The sequence below is a fragment of the Gopherus flavomarginatus genome, chromosome 3 (assembly GCF_025201925.1).
Source record: "Gopherus flavomarginatus isolate rGopFla2 chromosome 3, rGopFla2.mat.asm, whole genome shotgun sequence".
Classification (NCBI taxonomy): Eukaryota; Metazoa; Chordata; order Testudines; family Testudinidae; genus Gopherus; species Gopherus flavomarginatus.
Genome location: NC_066619.1, coordinates 10,258,760 through 10,281,341, shown reverse-complemented (window position 1 = coordinate 10,281,341; position 22,582 = coordinate 10,258,760). Strand labels below are relative to the sequence as shown.

Below are 22,582 nucleotides of genomic sequence, written 5' to 3'. Positions count from 1 at the left end.
TGCAATGTCTATTGTGAAAGTGCAACTTATAAATGTATATATATTTTTGTTATATAACTGCAATCCATAACAAAATAATGTAAAACTTCAGAGCCTATAAGTCCACTCAGTCCTACTTCTTGTTCAGCCAATCACTCAGACAAACAAGTTCGTTTACATTTATGAGTAATAATGCTGCCCACTTCTTATGTACAATTTCACCTGAAAGTGAGAACAGGCGTTTGCATGGGACTTTTGTAGTTGGCATTGCAAGGTAATTACATGCCAGATATGCTAAACATTCGTATGCCTCTTCATGCTTCAGCCACCATTCCAGAGGACATACTTCCATGTCAGTGATGCTTGTTTTAAAAAAAAAAAAAAAAAGTGTTAATTAAATTTGTGACTGAACTCTGAGGAGAAGAATTGTATGTCTCCTGCTCCTTGGTGTTACCCGCATTCTGCCATATATTTTGTGTTATGGTAGTCTCGGATGACAACCCAGAATATGTTGTTTCATTTAAGAACACTTTCACTACAGATTTGACAAAACACAAAGAAGATTCCAATATCCAATTTCTAAAGATAGCTAAAGCACTAAACCCAAAGTTTAAGAATCTGAAGTGCCTTCCAAAATCTGAGAGGGACAAGATGCGGAGCATGCTTTCAGAAGTCTTAAAAGAGCAACACTCTGATGCAGAAACTATACAACCCGAACCACCAAAAAAGAAAATCAACCATTCTGTTGCTGGCATCTGACTCAGATGATGAATATGAACATGCATTGGTCCACACTGCTTTGGATCATTATTGAGCAGAATCCATCATCAGCATGGATGCATGTCCTCTGGAATGGTAGTTGAAGCATGAAGGGACGTATGAATCTTTAGCACATCTGGAATGAAAATATCTTGCAACCCCAGCTACAACAATGCCATGTAAATGCCTGTTCTCACTTTCAGGTGACATTATAAAGAAGTAGCAGGCAGCATTACTGCCTGCAAATGTAAACAAACTTGTTTGTCTGAGCGACTGGCTGAACAAGAAGTACGACTGAGTGGACCTCTAGGCTCTAAAGTTTTACATTGCTTTATTTTTGAATGCGGGTTTTTTTTGTACATTATCATGAAAGTTGAACTTACAAATGCAGAATTAAGAGATTGCACTACAGCACTTGTATTAGGTGAATTGAAAAATATTTATTTTGTTTTTTACAGTGCTAATATTTGTAATCAAAAATATAAAGTGAGCACTGTACAATTCGTATTCTGCACTGTAATTGAAATGAATATATTTGAAAATGTAGAAAACATCCCAAAATCTTTAAATTGGTATTCTATTGTTTAACAGCACAATTAATCATGCAATTAATTTTTTTAATTGCACAATTAATCATGATACATTTTTTAATAGCTTGACAGCTCTACTAAGAATATTCTTTTTCAGTCACTTAATATCCCTATGTTCCAGATCACATTGAGTACTAGATTGTACCCTTTGCTTAAGGCACAAAGAAGGAACTTAGTTCTGGTAGTTCTTGATAACAGTACACAAGCAGTATGCAGTGTCACCTCCGAGGTATCAGTTTCCCCCCAAGCCACCACAAGCAAGCTTCTCCAAAAGTAATCCCATGATCTCTGGGACACCTTTTCCCCAAAGGCCTGTGGGAAATACTTCAATGAGACAATGTTGACTCAATCAACTGTCTCTTCCATTATACAAAATGCCTGTTCCCAAGGAGAAATGACGGTGTCGGGTGGCAGCAACCAGCAAGGCAGCAATAGAGATTTGGCAAACCAAGGACAACTCTGCTATTTTTTTTTCTTTTGAAACAGTCTTTTCACGTCAGGAATCATTAACAGAATACTGGCCAGACTCAAAGCACTAGCAACAAGTTGTTAAGGATTACTCATGGGGAGAAGAGAGCTCGGCCAAGCACATACTTAAATGCTTTGCTGAATCAGGAATTGAGATCCTTTGCTAGAGGTCACCCAAAAATATAAACAAGTTAAGACTACGGCTTCAGCCTGGTTTATAGCTGATTACCTATCATGAAAATAACTGGTCATTTTAAACTGTTACTTATTTTAACATAGTCCAGCTACAATTTTCTGGGACCCCACGTAAGGCAAAACAGAAAGATCCCAGTTAGAGCTAATGCAATACTATTCATTAAATAATCACTGAACAATACACTTCTTGGGGGGTGGCGAGGAGGGGTATTATTTGACCATCTAGTTCTAATTCACTTTCCAGTAACCTAGCCTATTATCTAGAAGGCATGCAGCTTGTGATTTGTGCTATATTTGCAGAAGTTAAACAAGTTTATTTGGTGGATTAATCTTGGCAGGCTTGGCAGAAGAGCATTTTAAAGGAACTCACTAGAGATTTTGAGCTACAAGTTTTAAAAGTGTTTGGCCAATAGGATTTAAAAAAATACAGGTCACTAGTCTTTACCAGCACAGCTGTTCCATTAATGAAAAATATCTCGACTAAATATCCTTTGTCGGCTCAGAGATTCACAACTCTGAAGAGGCAGATACTTAAATAGGCAGTTGCACTAATGAAACATGAAGATACATTACTCAGCAACAATGTACAGTGATCAGTATATATTTAATCCATTTAACCTTACCTTTTCTTGATTAGTAAGATAGTATCTGAACTTCCAAACTAAATCCTGTTCCTCATATGTCAGTTGCTTTGTTGGTGGATAACTCACTATGATCTATTAAAAAATTTCCAGATAATAGTTTTTAATAAAAATTATACATATTGATCTTGTAAAGAAGTTGAGAGAATTTAGTGTATCATACGCCATATTGACCACATAGTAGAATGAAGGCCTTTGTCTATCCATAAGCAGAACAGAACGGACAATTTCCCAATACTACACAAGTGATGCTCTTCAACCCTGATCTTAGATGAACCACCCGTAGAGATCAGGGTATCCATAGACCTATCACTACTTGGCCCTGCTGCTGAGACTGCCAAAAATGCCAATTAGTATGTATGATGTGGATTCCTTTGCACTCAGGAGTGTAGAAAGTCTTTGGCCTGGACTACACTGCGAGTTTATATGGAATTTAGCAGCGTTAAATCGCATTAACCCTGCATCCGTCCACACAAAGCCCTTTATATTGATATAAAAGGCTCTTAATACAGATATCTGTACTCCTCCCCGACGAGGGGAGTAGCGCTGAAATTGGTATTGCCATTTCGGATTAGAGTTAGTGTGGCCACAATTCGACAGTATTGGCCTCCGGGAGCTATCCCACAGTGCACCATTGTGACCGCTCTGGACAGCGGTCTGAACTCGAATGCACTGGCCAGGTAGACAGGAAAAGCCCCACGAACTTTTGAATTTCATTTCCTGTTTGCCCAGCGTGGAGCGCTGATCAGCACAAGTGACCATGCAGTCCCAGAATCAAAAAAAGAGCTCCAGCATGGACCGTACGGGAGATACTGAAGCTGATCTCTGTATGGGGAGATGAATCTGTTTTATCAGAACTCCGTTCCAAAAGACAAAATGCCAAAGCATTTGAAAAAATCTCCAAGGCTATGATAGACAGAGGCCACAAAAGGGACTCAACACAGTGCTGTGTGAAACTTAAGGAGCTGAGACAAGTGTGACGGAAAGTCAAAGAATCAAATGGATGCTCATGGAGGGAGGGAGGGGGGACTGAGGACACTAGCTATCCCACAGTTCTTGCACTTTCCGAAAACCATTTGTATTCTTGGCTGAGCTCCCAATGCCTGAAGGGTCACAAAAACATTGTCGTGGGTAGTTCAGGGTATATGTCGTCAGTCCCCCCCATGAAAGAAAAGGGAAAAAAATAGTTTCCAGCCTTTTTTCAATGTCACCGTATGTCTACTGGATGCTGCTCGTAGACGCGGTGCTGCAGCGCTACGCAGCAGCATTCCCTTCCCTTCCTGATAGCAGATGGTACAATATGACTGGTATCCGTCATCATCATCCCGTGAGTGCTCCTGGCTGACCTCAGTGAAGTCGGCCGGGAGCGCCTGGGCAAAAATGGGAATGACTCCCGGTCATTCCCTTCTTTAAGTTTTGTCTCCTGGAGATTCAGTCCTGCCTGAAATAGCATAGCAGCCAGAGGCTGCGTTCCCGTCCACACTCCCTTTTATCTCTGCTTGCAGAGGCAATAAAGGCAATGTTGTGTCTTCATGTATTCTTTATTACTTCATCACACAATGGGGGGGGGATAACTGCCACAGTAGCCCAGGAGAGGTGGGAGAGGAGGGAAGCAATGGGTGGGGTTGTTGCAGGGACACTCCCTAGAATGGCATGCAGCTCATCATTTCTGCGAAATGTCTGGGGCTCTGACCCAGAGCGGCTGTTTGCCTCTCTGGTTCTTTAGTAGACTTGCCTGATATTCTAGGCAGGACTGACTCTCCCTTTAGACAAAACTTAAAGAAAGGAATAACCTGCGGAGTCACTCATTTTTGTCCATGAGCCCCGGCCAGCGTCACCGAGGCCAGCCAGGGGCACCCATGACAGCAACAGACAGTACAATATGACTGGTAACCATCTCTGCTAACTTGCAAAGGCAAGGAGATGCTGTTGTGTGATACTGCAGTACTGTGTCTGTCAGCAGCATCCAGTACACAGACCGTGACAGTGAGAAAAGGCTAAACGGGCTCCATGGTTGCCGTGCTATGGCGTCTGCCAGGGCAATCCAGAGAAAAGGGCACAAAATGATTGTCTGCCATTGCTTTCACGGAGGAGGGACTGACTGATGACATTTACCCAGAATCACCTGCGACACTGTTTTTGCACCATCAGGCATTGGGATCTCAACCCAGAATTGCAATGGGCGGGGGAGACTGCAGGAACTGTGGGATAGCTACCCACAGTGCAACGCTCTGGAAATCGATGCTAGCCTCAGTACATGGACGCACACCGCCGAATTAATGTGCTTAGTGCGGCCGTGTGCACTTGACTTTATACAATCTGTTTCCAAATACCAGTTTCTGTAAAATCGGAACAATTCCATAGTGTAGACATACTCTAACTCATCTCAAAGTAACCAGATGGGAATAACTTTGGCTGTTCATGAGCTGGGCCAGACAACTACTCACCTCCAAGTGAGTTCTGTTATTGACAACACATAATTTCACATTAACGAGAAATCACATATCTATTGTATTCCTTTCAAACTTGGGGTCAGACACTGAATAAAGTCATTTAGCAATCTGTATACTTACAGAGAGCAAAGACTCAAATGAAAGTTACAAACTTACATTAAGCTGATCTCGAGTAGCTGCATTAGGCTTGAGATCATGATCAGAGGGCCCACTTCTTAAACTTCGAGCAAGTTTGTGATGTTTGCTCTCTACTAAATTCTCCTAAAAATACACAAAATAAAAGTCAGTGGTTAAAATATTTAACTCCACTGAAAAGAGTCTTGAAATGCAACTGTCTAGCAGAGACTCACCAACATCCTGAATAATGTATTACATGCTTAAGTATTCATATCTAAAAACTACTCTGTCTTCCGGATTCACTGCTTAAAGTGCATATACTTTCCACAGTGAGCAGTTTGTGGAATAAAACAATACCATCATTTTAGAATTAAAATGCAATTTTATAACCATTTCTCATCTTTGGATGAATGGCTGTCATCAAGACATTTGTTCAAAATGAAAGTTATTTACACAGCACCTAAACATGCTAAGGTACTAAAGATGCTAGACACTTTATGGCCAAGCATCATTCCAAAGAGCTTACAGTCTAAAGGCTCTGCATACGTTACGTGTTTTTAACCCCAGAGTTTGTTAATATTGATTCAGCTGAAGCCATAATAGAAACAGTAGAAGCAACAGTGTGAACAAGATTTCAGCTGCCAACATAATTTTCAGCACTGCGCCAATTGGACTACCTGACAGCAGTGTTAGATGGCATGGTGCTGACACAAGGGCTCCTGAAGTTGCTAATACCCACCCAGCTGAACTGGCATTCACAATAATGGAATTGTTTTCTAGAACTGTATTTAGGCTATAAATACAATGAGGACAACAGAAGGAAGTGGAGCAAGAAAGAGATTTTACATAAGCAAAGTACCTGGGGCAATATTTAACTTGCCTCTCCTCAGTTTCAATATTTTTCCCCTCCTCTTCTCCCTCTTGCCTTATATCTCCCATCTCCTTTACTAAGGTAATAATCACCTTCCTTTCTCACCTGTCTCCAAATTGCCTCTCCTTCCCTTACAATGGAAGTGTTAACAGTGTAACTTCCCCCACCACCCCCGCCATAAATGAAGGTTGGTTACTTGTAACTGGAGTTTGCCAAGTTGGATTCTGCATATTGATACTCCTGGGACTTATGCCAACCTGCACAGCAGGATGATAGAACCTTCTGAGAGTCATGCCTATCAGGGTGCCCATGTGCACTCTCCGTCGCTCTATCGTGTTCTGAGGTTGTGGGCATAAAAGGGTTGTGGCAGCAGTTGCCACCTCAGTCCCTTCCATTGATAAAGCAGAACACCAAGATATTGAATTTGGACTCTGCAGGAGTGGGGAAGATACGCAGGGAGCACAAACATGCAGAGTTTATCTCGAAGAACTTCAGTTACAAGTAACCCAACTTCACTTCTTCGTGTGTCCTCTGCATATTTCCACTCATGGGATAGTTTAGCAAGCAGTACAGCAAATTGGCTATAGGGATTCAAAGTTGTAGTTAAAGACTGGAGTATCGCTCTACCAAACGGAGTATCAGCCCTCGATACCAAATCCAATGCATAATGTTTTGCAAAAGCATGAACCAACCTTCAAGCAGCAGCTTTGCATGTATCAAAAAAGGGAAAAATATTCTATCCAGGTAATATGCTAGTGCTCTCTTAGCAGCTAATGAATGTAATTTGGTCTTCCCTTTACCTGAATGATGCTTTGGAAAGAATATTGGTAGACTGATAGTTTGATTTACACAAAAATTCCAAAATCACCTTAGGAAGGTATTTAGGAGCCGGTCTAAGAACCACTTTGTCTTTATAAAAACTAGTATAAGGGGTCTGCCATCAATGCATGAAGTTCACTTTTTAGTCTTCTCTGAGAAACTAACAGCTATTATAAAAGCTGTCCTCAGTGAGAGACAAAGAGCAGCTCACTAGAGGTTCAAATGGTTAAGCCACAAGTTGAGTTAAAACTAAATTCAGATTCTCTGGTGGGACCAGGTTCCATGCTGAGGGGATCCAGGCTGAACTGGCCTCTTAAAAAGCTTTTTACCAATGTACATGAAAAAACAGATTTTCCATTAACATGAGGACGATGCACTGTTATTGCTACTACACGGGCCTCACTGGAGGGCAAAGAAATCCTATTACTTTTAAGTGTAACAAATATTCGAAAATAAGTTGTATGGGAGCTGAAATTGGTCAACACTTCTTTCAGTTGTCTATAAAACAAATCTTTTACACTTGGACTTGTAACTTCTTTCAATTTGACAGCTTTTGGGAATTATATCTTGTTGCACCCCAGCCGAACACGATCTTTCGACTCTATCAAAGGCATATTACCCATGCTGCCGGATGTAACAATCAGAGATCTGGATGGAAGACCTGGGACAGCAGGTCTGTTGATAACAGGAGCATCTTGTAGTTGCTGTTGGATGAATGGAGTAACTCAGTGTACCACTGCTGCCTTGGCCCTGCTGGAGCAATGAGAATCACCCCGGCTCAATCCTGCCTTATCTTTTTTAAGTCTCTGGTGATAAGTGAAAATGGGAGCAATGCATATATTAAACGCATCCCTCAATGACAAACTTCCTGAGCCAGCTCTTGAGCAAAAAAACAGGGACATTTTGAATTGAATCTTGTCACAAAGAGACCTATGACCAGAAATCGCCAAAGGCTGAAAACATCCTGGGTAACAGAATTCTTTGGAGACCATTTGTGCATCTGCAACAAATCTTTGCTCAGAAGATCAGCAATCATACTGTGTTGCCCCACTATGTGTTGGGCAATTGGGTATCTATTTTACTGGATATACCAGTCTAAAAGTTTTATTGTCTTTCTGCATAGTTGAGAAAAATGGAGCGCCTCCTTGTTTGTTCAAATACTACACTGCCAAAACATTGCCCATGGCCACTTGAATTACCTCATTCCAGATCTGTGAAAGAAACACTTTGAGACCCAGATGGATTGACCTCAGTGCCAGTACATTCATATGTAATGGAATTCTCTGTAGGTCCAAAGACCTTGAATAAACATGTTGCAAAGTTGTATCCCTCCCTTCCTACACTATCTTTGTGGAATCTGTAATTATTATTAACAAAGGAGCTGAGTTGAACAAAATTCCCTTGAGGACATTCTGTGGTTTCAACCACCACATTAGAGGAAGATACACTTTCCTCAGAACAGTGAGTACTTTTAGCATACAGTCCATAATGGGATTGAAGTTCTTTAGGATTCAGTGCTGAAGATGACTCATTCTGAGCCTGGCATACAGAGTCACATATGTTGTGAATAACATCAGTCTTGACACAGTGAACCAAAACCTACATTCTGAGAGGGATGTTGAAGGAATCTGTGCCGTTTATGATTAAAAACCTCTCTTCTGGAAGGAAAGCTCTTCCTTTTATACAGAGTCAAGAATTGCACCATTGAATGGAATCTTTTGTGATGGGAGAAAAGAGACTTTTTCCATTTAGGAACAACCAGGAGTCCAGTAGCACCTTAAAGACTAACATTTATTTGGGCATAAGCTTTCATGGGTAAAAAAAACCCCATTTATTCGGTTGCATCTAAAGAATCGGGGTTTTTTACCCACAAAAGCTTATGCCCAAATAAATCCGTTAGTCCTTAAGGTGCCACTGGACTCCTCATTGTTTTTGTGGATACAGACTAACATGGTTACTCCTTCGATACTTTCCATTCATGAGAAGACCTAGGGTTCCGAACACAGAACGAATAGTCTGAATGGCCTTCCTTAAATCTTCGGAGGGAGCCTTCAGGAGCCAATCAACTAAGTAAGGGAAGATGAAAATTCCTTGCCTCCTCAAATACACTGTTATTGGAGCCAGGCATTTTGTAAAAACTCTGTGTCCAGTGGAAAGGCCAAAGGCTAAGACTCTATACTGCAAATGGTGAACCAATAGAAAAACATAGGGACATGTGATGCAGAAGTCTTAGCGAAATATGAAAGTACGGACCTAACAGAGACAGGTTCACATCACTGCTGTGGGTGGAAGAAACTGAGGCAACAATGAGAGCCATGCCCCTTTTACACCCACATCCTCAGAGTATGCTCAAGTGCTAGGGTGGGGGTGAAGCTGCAGGGGCATCCTAACGGGCACTGCTATCAGGAGATTCTAAGGTCCTGCTGAACCGGTCAGCACAAGTCTCATGAATGGAAATATGCAGAGGACACTTGATGAACTAAAATATTTGACCATCCCACTAAGCCTAATAACAAACTGATAAATTAAAAATCTCACTACTATTTCTCAACTAGATTTACTCAATACTTACACTGGCAGTAGCCACAACTTTGCGCTGCAATTAAAAACTTAAGACCATAGCAGATAAAATTGTCAAGAGTTTTTCTCCACCACTTGTAAGAACTTCACAGCACCCCACAATGAAGTTTTGTTATGATCTGGATAGTACTGCATAGAAAATTACTCACCATAGACAGCTGGGGATCTGGAACCTTAACAATCTCAGAGCTTGTTAAAATTGGAGATGACTCATCACCATCCTGGATAGCAATATAATTGAAAGGCACAATAAATGTCTCAAGTTATAATGAACAACGTGTCTTTTGTCAGAATTTACTATTTTCCATACTCAAGAGAAAATAAAGCAATTAAATTTTCAATGCATAACCAACAAAAAGCATAAAGGATAAGAAAATATAGAAAGGAATTTTTCTAGTTAATTTTTGACAACTTTAAGATAGATAGAAGGAAATAGGAGACTGAAGGATAAACTCCATCTATTTATGTGACAAATTTAGAGATCAGTATAATTTTTAAAACTTCATCAGCATTAGCATTTTAGAGAAAAAAATGGATGGAAGTTTCCACTACTATGATGTATCTGTTCTGGAGGTGCTTAGAGGGACCCATTGGGTGGGCAAACAATTTTCAAAAGCTGTAGCCAAAACACTTATGGACAAAATTTAAATGTCCCATCATGAAAATATGGGTTTACTGATTTGGCGTATTTGCTGGAGTTGAGGGAAAATGAACACAAAGAGACACAACCTATACTGAGGGTTCAGTATAGAGTGCAACACAGACCACCATTTTGGGAAGCATCTTTTTAGAAATTGCAGAATGGCATAAAGCTATCTGCTTCTAGTTTTTTTTCCACTAGAGCTAGCAGTTTTGTGGATGATACATGAGGCAGACTAATATATAGCTCACTTTTCTGTGCATATATTGATTCTGCAGTGCTGACTATAACAAAAGCTTGGTTTTGTTCCAGTAAATTAAGTATACATTAGAGGAAATTTTTAGGCAGACAAAGCTAATAAATGCAATAATATGGTAATGTTTTTACAGACAATTGTGACAACACACACAAAAAGTAAACAATACTTCTTAACTAAGTAAGATGCATATAATACGTGGATGGTGTAAAGCCCAGCCTGTGATTAAATGTAGGATTGCTTTCCATATTAGGTAATTTAAGATTTAAAAATTCAAGTCAAAGAAAAAGGACAATCCTCTTCAGTTCTGCTCAATTCAATTACAAAATTAAATAATAAATTGCATAGATGGTGACTTTAGTGTTAAAGATGTATGGTGCTACAGTATATATTTATTATTTCTATTACAGGAGCACCTGCTTGGGAATGAACCAAGGATCAATGGCCCCATTGTGCTGGGCACTATACAGACAAGGAGCAAAGAAGTTCTGTCCCTGCATGTGAGAGCTTACAATCTAGGTGTTAGACAGGCAGCAGCAGGCAGATGTGGAAAAATGAGTAGTAGGGGAGAGGTTTAGTATAAAAGCAGAACCACTTATCTACCCACTACCGCCACCCTCCCATCCCCCCCATGCCCACATTAACCATGGCTAATCCTATGTTACGAGTTTTCCCTCCAAAACATCTAAAAACATACAATAAAGTCATCTGGGGATTGTGCGTTATGACGATTTCCCTTTAGCATTTTCTATTTGTTCAGTTTATCATAATGCATTTAATAATAAATATTTAGTACTTCGTATATCTTCAAATTGCTGTACAAACATTAGTTCGTTAATCTTAACAATACCCCACAAGATAGGCAGGTATCCTCATTTTATTGATGGGTAATGTGAGGTTCAGGGTACATCTATATTTGATCTAGGAGAGATGATTCCTAGCTTGCATAGAAGTACCCCGGGGGTCAGGTGGGATTAAACTCAGAGCTGCTACTCATGTCACTGTGGACACACTGCTATTTTCAGGTGCTAGCTGAAGCCTAGCTATGAAAGTTAGGAATCACACCTCTCAGCTCAAATGTAGGTGTACCCTCAGTGACTTGACCAAGACCACACAAAGAATTAGTAACAGTTAGAATAAAGACTCAAGAGTTCCAGATTATTTAAAAATATAATTTAAAAAGCAAGCACACACACACGCCACACTTACTGAGCAATTTGCTTCCATGAGAACAGAGTGAGACCAATGCTGAGAGCTCTAGAAAATCCTACCCACTGTCATCGTCTTCTGACTTAAGACAGTATTTTTTAAATGTGAACATTTTGTGGAGGTCTGAAATTTTCTGGACCTCAGATTAGCATAGTAGTTGCTAAATTCAGCCCTGGACTATTTAGAAGTACCTGTTAGGGACCAGTGAGCTAGTACTTCACCGAGCTAATTTAGAAATGGATAATTTTTTTTTTACTGGTTAATTAGGCATCATTTTCTCCAGTGGTGTAAACCATTCTTTTGTATACCTGCCAGGTCACAAGGTATTGGTTCTTAACAACAACAACAACAAAATGTTCTGGCTGCTGTCTTGCTTTTTATCCACTAATTAAATTGTGACTTTAATCAGCCTTATTCTGGAGAATGCCAAAACTAGAAATCAATATTTCATATAACCGGAAAGCCTTGAATTCTATCTTTTAGATCGTAGAAAACATTAACGAGAGATTTTCAAAGGCCCCAAGGGGAGAGAGGTGCCCCAACACAACTGATGAAGTGGAAGTTGCGAGCCTAACGCCCCTTTGTACTTCAGAAAAATCTCCCCCTTCATCTACAACACAAATCGTAAATTTAGGTGAGAAAAAGGCAATACAATCATTAAGGTCTGACATCCCTTGCATCTCAAGGCTAAAAAAGAAAAATCTTATACCACTAGAAAAAAGAAACAATGAACTTCTTAAAGTTTTAACAGTGGCAAGCTTATAAAGACCTAAAATACTAAGAATTGACTTTGATATAGCAGTAAACTGTTCCAAGGTCTAGTGCTCAGCTAGTGATTTGAAAGCCAATAATTCACTTTTTTAAGATTTCATCTGTATTTTTTCAGCTTTGAATATTTTAGTTAAAAACAAAAAAGTGAAGTGTTTCTGTCACCATGCTGTTCCGTTACAGTGAAAAAATCAAACTTAAAAAAAGGCAAAAAACTTTACTTAACAGGTCAGCCCACCGATTTTTATAGATTGCACATAAAAAGTTGAACGTGAAACCAGAATGACCTATTTTTGCTTACTTTAGTTATTCAGCTCAAATGAAGGAAACTCTGTCTTTACAATTTCATTATGTTTTAGCACAAAAAACCCTTAAACTGTAAAAAGAATTTGCAAGTTGGTTGAATTCTATCATTGCTCTCGTGGCCCAAATTCTCTCATTAAAGATAGAATAGCTGTATTTCAGAATAGGCTACGAAATATCCTGGAGACAGACAGACAGACAATGACATCAGTCAACTGAAGCAGCATGTTGGCAGTTTTACCCACCTTTCAAATGGATAAGGAATGTGCAACTCCGACCCCTCTATTTCACTCAAACAACATCAATATCTATTATGGTGTCCCTGACTGTGTAACCTCAATAATTCACGCCAACAATTGTTTACCTGCTAATTTGCCATGGAGGTCTCAAACAAATGTGAGGCCAAACCCAGCAGCGTATTGTCGCCTAGGACGACAAAGCCTAGGCCTAGGATGGCAAATTTATAACAGCAGCATTTTTGTAATTGTGGCATCAGTGATGCCGTGATTCTACCAATCATAGCACGCATTATAGAATCATAGAATGTCAGGGTTGGAAGAGACCTCAGGAGGTCATCTAGTCCAACCCCCTGCTCAAAGCAGGACCAATCCTCAGGATTGAGCTGACAACCTTGGGTTTAGCAGGCCAATGCAGTACTGAAACCACCAATGACAGCGTGACACCATTTAGTAAACATATTCGTGAGAATCCTAAACATTAATAATATGACCGGAAGAGAGAAATTAAGCGGTTCTCAGTTTTGGATCCATGCACGTTCCCGCGCTATAAGCGAAACCGTGCTATACAGATACACATTCAAGCGAGGGTCCACTGTACTTGTAATTTTATTTATAATAAAACTTGTAAGTGTTCAATTATTGCAATGATATTTAGATTCATTTTAGTTCAAACAAATTTGTAAAAAAAACTAAACCAAGTTCATATGGGGTTGGCGGCGGCAAAATCATTAATCCGCCACTGGCCAAACTTCATAAGAATACAGAGTTAGTTTTGAGTTTGGTTTAATTAATATTTTATAGCATACTATTAAAGATACTCCACTTTATTCCAGAAATGACATTTTTACAAATGTAAGACTTCACTATCACTCTCCGCTACTTATTCTTTGATGAAAGGTGGAGAGACACTGCCAATTTTGCAGATTATAGTGTATTACGGTAAAGTGAAGTGTTGATCAAGCAAGGTTCTGCTGTACCTCTTTGAAATTACAGTATTTATCAGTTTCTAAAACACTAACAAATAGGAGGTTCTACTGATCTCATACTATGTGGTTAGTTAAACCAGGGTTCCAAGCTGTACCAGCAGGATACAACTATCTGTATCCAGTACCTAGATGGACACATAGGCAAGGCTTCAAAGACTGATAAAACCTTATTTTTTTAACATTGGGAAAGATATTCTAATGAGAATATCCTTTAAATGGATCTGGCTCTGCAACTGCCCTATTTACTCAATACAAGGCTGTTTTCACTTAAACCCTATACAAAAATACATGTTCATGAAAAATGCTGGAGTTCATTTACCCATAGAGATGAGATGAGATATTTGCATTTTGGAATTCACACACTGATATTTCCAGAATGAGTGAGGTTTGCCTAAAAGGGAAATTGGAAGTTATGTTCTTGCTACCTGCAGACTGACATTCCTCACATTTTAAATACTGCATTAAAATTAAGTTGATAGAGAATACAGAAGGGGCCACTGCCACTTCATTTTATGTATAGTAATTGAGTGTTGAGTCACAGAAACTCAGATTCTGTCAGCAGCTGTTTAACATGCTGATTCTCTGTCACAACACCAAAAAACAAATCTATCAACACGACTGTGACAAGTAATTTTCACTGAGACTATCACTCAGAGACAGGTGACAACCTACCCTAGTTCCATTACAGTCTATATGCTGGATAGGTGATCTTTGTATTTTAAGTGGAAGCATAACAAACTTGAGAAGACAGGCAACTAATTTATGGACTGTTTTCTGCTGTTTCCAGAAAAGTGGTCCTGAATTTGTGTGAAGTAGCTTTTTTAACAAGTCCTTCAAATTGTGGCTTTTTCTACTTTTAAGCTCTGCAGTTACCCACCTAATTATCTTATGATGCTTAGCAAGCCAGCTTTATACCTTAATTATATTCCTTCTTCATGATTCTGAGAATACTTTCTAGCTTGTCTGAAGATCTATGCAGAGAAAAGTAATTCTGTTTCGTAGAGGATTTCAGTTTCAGAATTTGGTTTCGGTCCAATTCAGAATGAAAACGCAAAGAACTTCATTGAAATCAAATTGTCTCCAGGAGCCATTTTTAATTTCCAACTGGCAAATTTCAATGAAAAAATGTATCACTGGAATTTTTCTAACCACTTCTACTTGTTTGGTTTAAAACCAAGCATTCTCTCTCCCAAGAGCAAAAAAAATATATGCAACACATTAAGACAGCACAAATTCAGTTCCCACTACAATCAAACATGCATGTAGGGGGCAACACACAGGCATGTTCCATAACCATCCTTCCACTCTGAAGTGCATCGTTCAAATGCAACAGCAGCACTTCAAAAATCGTAGACAAAGGGAGCACTAGAAAAGTGGACATCATGATACATCTGTATAACACAACACTTTATAATTATAATATACAGCCTATATGCGCAAATATCTGTTATGAACCATACGATCATATCTTTTCTACAGAACACGGAACAAGATATTAAAAGTGATGTGACTATATTAGATAAGCGAACACATATATACTGCAATCAGACAGACAGTCTCCAACAAAAACACTTACCTGAGGAAAAACTACATCAAGGTAGGAGAGTTGGATGGTTTTGTGGCTAAAGCATATGAAAATCTGAAGATCCAGATTATCATCCCAGCTTTTTAAACCGCAAAGTGGTCTTGGAAAATTCACTGAACCTCTTACCTTCATCTTCCCATTTGTAAAATAGGGATAAGAATACTTATTTACCTTGCAAGTTATTTGGGGGAGTTTGTTAATGTTTGTAAAGTGGCCTGAGATCCTTAGAAGCAAGATGCTACATAAACGCAAAATATATTATATAATAGTGAGGAAAGTGGAGATTTCATTTATTTGTTATTGTCATGAAAACCTATCAAAATGTGTTTTTAGAACAAAGAATACTGGGGAAATAAATTTCCATTATTTGCTCAGACAAATGAGGCTGCCTATTGGCACAGCTCTTGTGCGAAGTTTTGATAAGCCAAGCCCGTATTAAGTCTACCAGTGAAGACATCTAGATCTCTTTATCCAAATCCAAGAACCAATTTTACATAAAGCTACTCTGAAAGTACTACTTGATTTGGGGAACAATAAATGAAAAAGTTTTCAATCACTTGCACGTATTAAATTCTGTAATCTTGAACTGCATTACATGAATGATGGACTTCTGTAATCTTGTTGTAGCTATACTATTTGATTTGTATGTACATAAACAGCTGCCACTGACAGCTGTCTACTGCTATCTTGCAACAAAATATTTCATCTCAGCAGGAAAACCTGTAATATTTTTTGCTGCAAGTTTGCTTTTTTATTCCTAAAAGAGATCATAAAACCTGCAAGGCACATACCTTTTCATAGTAAACTATTCCATATTCTTTATCATCACACTTGACACACCGAAACTCAATCATCAAGTACATAAAATTAGAACTTCGTTTTTCACTCTAAAAAGAAAACAGACTAAAGATGTGGATTGTATATTAAAGAAGAGCATCAATCTTCAGCATTTTCTTAACAGTAATAACCATATTTCCTTTGTGCTGTAATTGATGGAGCAAATTATCAGATGTTGTGGCAATTACTCAGTTTATAATTTCACATAACTACTTACTCAAGGACACAAGCTTCCTCTGGCATTATATATTGTCATTCACACTCTACAACCAACATTTGCATTCAAGAAGAGGAAACGGTTTAAGTGATCCAGTGGAATAACACAGTTAAAGTTGCACTAAATGGTGCTATGTTGGCACACCAATGGCTTCAAGATACTGTCTGCTCAGTTTACAAGTTTACTAATTGCTAACAATGCAAATAAAACTTGGGATCTTGGAGTTTTGGGGTGTGTTTCTGGTTTGCATATCAAATTCTGCTACTGAACCTTAGTAAACAGCTCTGCACAACTCACAAGAGAATTAGTCTGCCCACCCAAGGATGTATGAACTCTCCAGGAAAGGGAGGCTGGTCTTGTAATTAAAGCACAGTACTGAGAATCAGAAGATAGGGTTCTGTTACAGACTGCCTGCTTGACCGAGAGTCAAATCACCTCTTCTGTGCTAGCTGTCCCTTCTCTAAAAACAGGTATGTTTCACTGAAGGTTAGAATTTGCACAGAACTTCAGAGTCCCCCATGGAAGGTGCTATAGAAGTGCAATACATTATCTCTGCAGGTCTTGTTGAAATGCCAAGTAGCCAAAAAAAAAAGATATATATTCTTAGGCTTTATCTGCACTGGCAAGAAAAAGACAAAACACTTTTGTCCTTCAGAGGTGTTCAAAAAAAAAAAAAAAAAAAAAAAAAAAAAAAAAAAAACACACACTCCCCAAAATGCAAGTTTTGTCCATGACAAGCCCAGGTGTGAACAGCACTTTCTCAGCAGATGCGCTCTCCTGTGGATAACACTAACACCACTCGCTAGTTGTGGGAGGAAGTTTTTTTGTCAGCAGGAGAGCTACACTGCACTCCTTTTATCACAACCATGTCACTAAAAGCTGCATAGCCTTACACAAGCAAGCAGCTGCCAACACAGGAAGCAGATGTGTTGAGTAAGGTGGACAGTCTATGCACCCTTCAGAGAACAGGCCATTTAAGAAGATCATTTTTGGCTTCATGGGTTAACACTTCCCTCCCGAATTGGGGGCAGGAGTTCAATTTGTAGATTAAAAACAAATAAGCAATTGATTTAAGCAAAAAAAAAAAAAAAAAGTTTCCAGATGCAATATTTTCCCTCCCAAACCAACATCAATTTAAACAAAAGGTTGTGAGTTGATTAGAAACTGATTACAAGTTTAATGCAAAGTTTACATGGGTTGAAGTTTACTGAAGGAAGTTGTTCTGATAACTTCAATTCCACCCCACTCCATGCTGCTCTAACAGTCTTAAGCACCTATAGCCAAGTTAACTGATACCTAGATCTATTTTCAGCTACCTCTGTAACACTAATGCCAGAGAAAGTCATTCTTTTTAGATTGATTTCTTCCTTTAACGTGCACAAGAGAGAAGAAAAATAGGGCAAGTCATTTGAATTACAGTCTTACAAGCAAGCCAAGGATTCCATATCAACAAGACCCAAAACCCATTATAAAGCTGATATATGATGACCTACCTCATTGATCATTTCTATTTCTCTAAAGGTCAGTCTGTCCAGCCAGTCTACTTTCACCATGTGACCTTGTCGATGAGACTTGGTGAGCTGCCATAGAAATATATAGGGATACTATTTAAATTACTGTAACTGAAAAAGATAGCCAAACTATAATTTCAAAGACAATCACATATGAAAGGGATGGGAAGAGAGGGAGTTAAAAAGCTTCTACGTTACAAATAAAGTGTGCCCTATAAACAATCTGCATTAGAAAAATATTCCCAGGATCCAAAAAATATTGATCACAAAAGAAAGGACAATATATACACATCACTAACCTTAGTTTTGAATTCATAATATGACATATTAAAAGTGTCCTATGTGTAAAGCAGAGCTCTAGCATGATAAAATTAATGACTTCATGGTTCGTTCCATGTGAAAGATTTCTGAATCTCCAAAATTAGTGAATGCAAAAGTTTGGTACTTCATTTAAACTTTATAAACAATACTTCTTGTTCTTAAAAATAATTTAAAGATGATTTCAGTAAGTCTGTCTTCACCAGTGATACTGCATAAAGCAGGGATTCCAAAACTGTGGTCTTGCATCTGCTGGTGGTCTATGGAGAGCTGAATGATATGTTACTGAAGGAGTAGGCAACCTATGGCACGTGTGCCAAAGACAGCACAGGAGCAGATTTTCAGTGGCACTCACCCTGTCTGGGTCCTGGCTACTGATCTGGGGGACTCTGCATTTTAATTTAATTTTAAATGAAGCTTCTTAAACATTTTAAAAACTTCATTTACTTTACATACATCAATAGTTTAGTTATATAATATAGACTTATAGAAAGAGACCTTCTAAAAAGGCTAAAATGTATTACTGTCACACGAAACCTTAAATTAGAGAGAATAAATGAAGACTCGGCACGCCACTTCTGAAAGGTTGCCGATGCCAGTGTTACTGATTCCTTCTGTATCTCATTAAAACAGGGCTTTGGAGCAGAGCGTGGAGCTGGAGCGCGGAGCAGCTCCAGAGCAGTTGAGCTGCAGATTTTTGCCTGGAGCTGGAGTGGAGCAAGAGCACAGCTCCAAATCCCTGCATTAAAATACACCTGTACCCCGATATAACACGGTCCTTGGGAGCCAAAAAATCTCACCGCCTTATAGGTAAGACCGCATTATATTGGGTTTGGTCCGGTACGGCGTGCTGGACTGAACTGGCTTCCCGGGTGGTGATTTAAAGGGCCCGGTGCTATAGCTGCTGTGGGGAGCCCTGGTCCCTTTAAATCCCCACCGGAGCTCCGGCAGCGGGGCCTGGCCAGGGATTTAAAGGGCCCGGGGCTCCCCACAGCAGCCAGAGCCCCAGGCCCTTTAAATCACCACCCGAGCCCAGCGGCCAGAGCCCTGGTGGGGATTTAAAGGGCCCGATGCTCCAGCAGCTGTGGGGAGACCTGGGCCCTTTAAATCACCACCGGAGCTCTGGCAGCGGGGCTCGGATGGGGATTTAAAGGGCCTGGGGCTCCACACGAATTCAGATTTAATGCAGTAAAGTGGTGGGGCTCAGGAGGCACTTTAAAGGGCCCGGGGCTCCCCGTTGCTTTACCACGTTCTCTCCAAATTCGTGTTATATTGGGTCGCGTTCTACCGGGGTAGAAGTGTACATTAAAAATATATTGCTAAGGCTACTATTCTGCCTAAGCAATTGCCATAGTTCCTACAAGATGTCATGTGACTATCTCCCCTTCCAACGGCAGTCTATGAGACCATCTATTAACTGTGGCTCACACTGTACAGTTCAAGAAGAAACAGAAGAAAGTGACAGTTTGTCAACCACTTTGGGGTACAATAAAAGCTTACAAGAAACAGCAAGAGACACAGGCACAAACAAGTAGGAGCGCTGGGCCTTCCTAATACTAAGAACTTAGGAAAGTCTTGAAATACGGTAAAGTGACCATCTTTTTGCCAGAAGAACAGAAATTATATTACGCAGAACTTCAGGTAAAATTTGGAACACAAGTTATTTCTGAACATTAGACATATATTTTTGATTTTTTTACCTTTTATATCCAGCAAAAGTCCGCAGTCTTTATAGCAGAAATAAGATACTGTATATTACATTACATTACAAGGCTTGAAGACTTGTAAATTAAAGCAAATTAAAGACTCTTGTATAGCAACTAACTTGTTAATTTTGTATTTTTCTAGGGTTTTTTTTGTTTGTTTAAAAATAAAAATGTATCATGGCCCACATTAAATGGATCTAAAACTAGGTAACTGACAGGGATCAAAATATAACTGTAAACAGATAATCATGAAGCATTTTCTAGTGGGGTCCTGTAAAGATCTATTCTTGGCCCTACGCTATTCAACATTTTTATCAATGACTTGTAGGGTTGCCATCTTTGGCTGGACAAATTCCTGGAGATTTGATCACATGATATAATCTTCAATTAAAGATTGATCTTTAATTCCTATAGACTCCAGGACAATCCTGCAAGGTTGGCAACTCCAACACTTGACAAAACACAAAATCAACACTGAAAGTCTGAGATGACAAAGACTGTGTAGTAGTAAAAAATGGCTACGACAGGTCACTCAGAGTAATCTAGATGGATTGGTAAACTGGGAGCAAGCAAACAATATGCATTTCGATATTGCCAAATATGAAGCTATACCCTAGGGAAAAATGAACATAGGACATATATAATGTAGACTCTATCCTGGGAAGCAGTGTGACTAAAAAATACCTGGGGATCATTGTGAATAATCAGCAGCAAATTAGCTCCAATGAGATGCTGTTACCAAAGGGCTAATGTGATCCTTGGATACATAAACATCGGAATCTCAAGCAGAAGTAGAGGGTTCATATTACCTCTGTATTTAGCACTGATGCAACTGCTACTAGAATAGTGTGTGCAGTTTTGGAGTCCACAATTCAAGATGGATGATGATAAATTGGACAGGGTTCAGAGAAGAGCCACAAGAACGATTAAACAGTTGGAAAACATCTCTGATTGTGACAGACTCAAGGAGCTCAATCTATTTAGCTTAAACTGAAGGTGAGACTCTGATTTAAGTCACTCTTAAGTACCTACGTACGGAACAAATATTTGATAAGGGGCTTCTCAATCTAGCACACAAAAGATATAACCTGATCCAATGGTTGGCAATTGAAGCTAGACAAATTCAGACTGAAAATAAAGGGTACATTTTTAACAGTGAGGATAAACAATCACTGAACAACTTACCAAGGGCAATGATTTATTCTCCATCATTGGCAATTTTTAAAATCAAGTTTGGATTTTTTCCTAAAAGATATGCACTAGTTCAAAGAAGAAATTAATTCAGGGAACTAAAATGGTCTGTATTATGCAGGTCAGACTAGAAGATCACAGTAGTCCTTTCTAGCCTCAGAATCTATGAAAAGTTATGTTAGGACTTCTGTTAAGTTCAGCAATTGTTCATAGCCAGGATACTAGCAATTCAAATATGGACAACAACCACAACAAAAGCATTGAGTGCAAAGCATAGACAGCTCAGGTGCCTTATAAAACTCTATTAAGTGGAACCACACAGGCACAGTATGCTATCAAAATACATGCACAATATGCTGCTGCTATGTGGCTGTCTTAGCACCATTCTGCAAGCCTAAAATGTAAGGGCTGAAGAGTGAAGTACTGCTTTTGCCAATGTGTGTCAATATTCAGTGAGCCTGTCTATAAAGATAACATAACTGATGTCTGTACCATATAAAATGATTTTATACATAAATATGCATGTTGTATATTTACACCCCCATCGGGTAAAGGAAAGTAGACAAACATTCAAATTTAATTTACTCTTTTCATGAAATGCTTTCTTTTGAAGGGGCGGTGGGGGGGGGAAGAGAACAGAAGGAAAAAAGCCCAGTCCAGCCAGAAGTTTCTCTTCCTTTCTATATTTACAGTAGCACCTTGAGGCCCAAATCAGGGCCCACTCTGATGGTATTGTACAAACACGTAATGAATAGATTACATGGAATTAGCAATAATTTCAAAAGTCATGAGTCAGACAGTCCCCCCTCAAAAGAAAAACAGATTGTTTTTACACATTTATTTTTAAGTCAGGGTTTTGTTTTTTTTTAAAATGCCCTTTTTTTTTGGGGGGGGGGTGTTGGTTTTTTTCCTCCCCTTTGTAGAGAGAAGCAGCATGCTCCCAATTTCCACGCAATCATCACAGAGCTAAAATTCAACCTTAGATACGCACAATGCAGATCTAACTGTTCCCTACTTGGAAGGGATTCTGCTTACCCTCTCCTATCACCTTAGATGTCGGGAGTTGCCATTGTACACTCTCCCTACCTGGACAAGACTGGATTAGGGTCACTCTCTATTCTCTCTCCATGATCTCCATCAAGTCTTCTGTCCTTACCACCTGTATCCATTTCCCTCCCCATATTTCACTCTTATTCTGTTACATATTTTTCTCCTTCGCCATCACACTACATTCCCCCGTATCTGCCACTCACATTCCTTTGATTCCTGACATTCTCCTTCCCTGTTGCTCCCAGCATCCCATTCTCAACACCTCCCACATTCCCCAGCTTATCCCTCAGATGG

The 22,582-nt window shown here is 39.3% G+C and overlaps 1 protein-coding gene across 3 annotated transcripts in view; it reads right to left on the bottom strand.

Moving 5' to 3' along the window:
- PIK3C3 (phosphatidylinositol 3-kinase catalytic subunit type 3) overlaps positions 1 to 22,582 on the bottom strand; it is a 132,730-nt gene that overhangs the window by 90,474 nt on the left and 19,674 nt on the right. For all 3 annotated transcript variants that reach the window (XR_007773106.1, XM_050943569.1, XM_050943570.1), the window contains 5 exons: positions 18,006 to 18,092; positions 16,250 to 16,345; positions 9,622 to 9,693; positions 5,242 to 5,346; positions 2,615 to 2,707 (listed from right to left, as the gene is read on the bottom strand). Coding sequence is in view for 2 of the 3 variants with exons in the window: in XM_050943569.1 (XP_050799526.1) it covers positions 2,615 to 2,707; positions 5,242 to 5,346; positions 9,622 to 9,693; positions 16,250 to 16,345; positions 18,006 to 18,092 (453 nt within the window). In the remaining variant the exon portion in view is untranslated. The remainder of the gene's footprint in view (positions 1 to 2,614; positions 2,708 to 5,241; positions 5,347 to 9,621; positions 9,694 to 16,249; positions 16,346 to 18,005; positions 18,093 to 22,582) is intronic.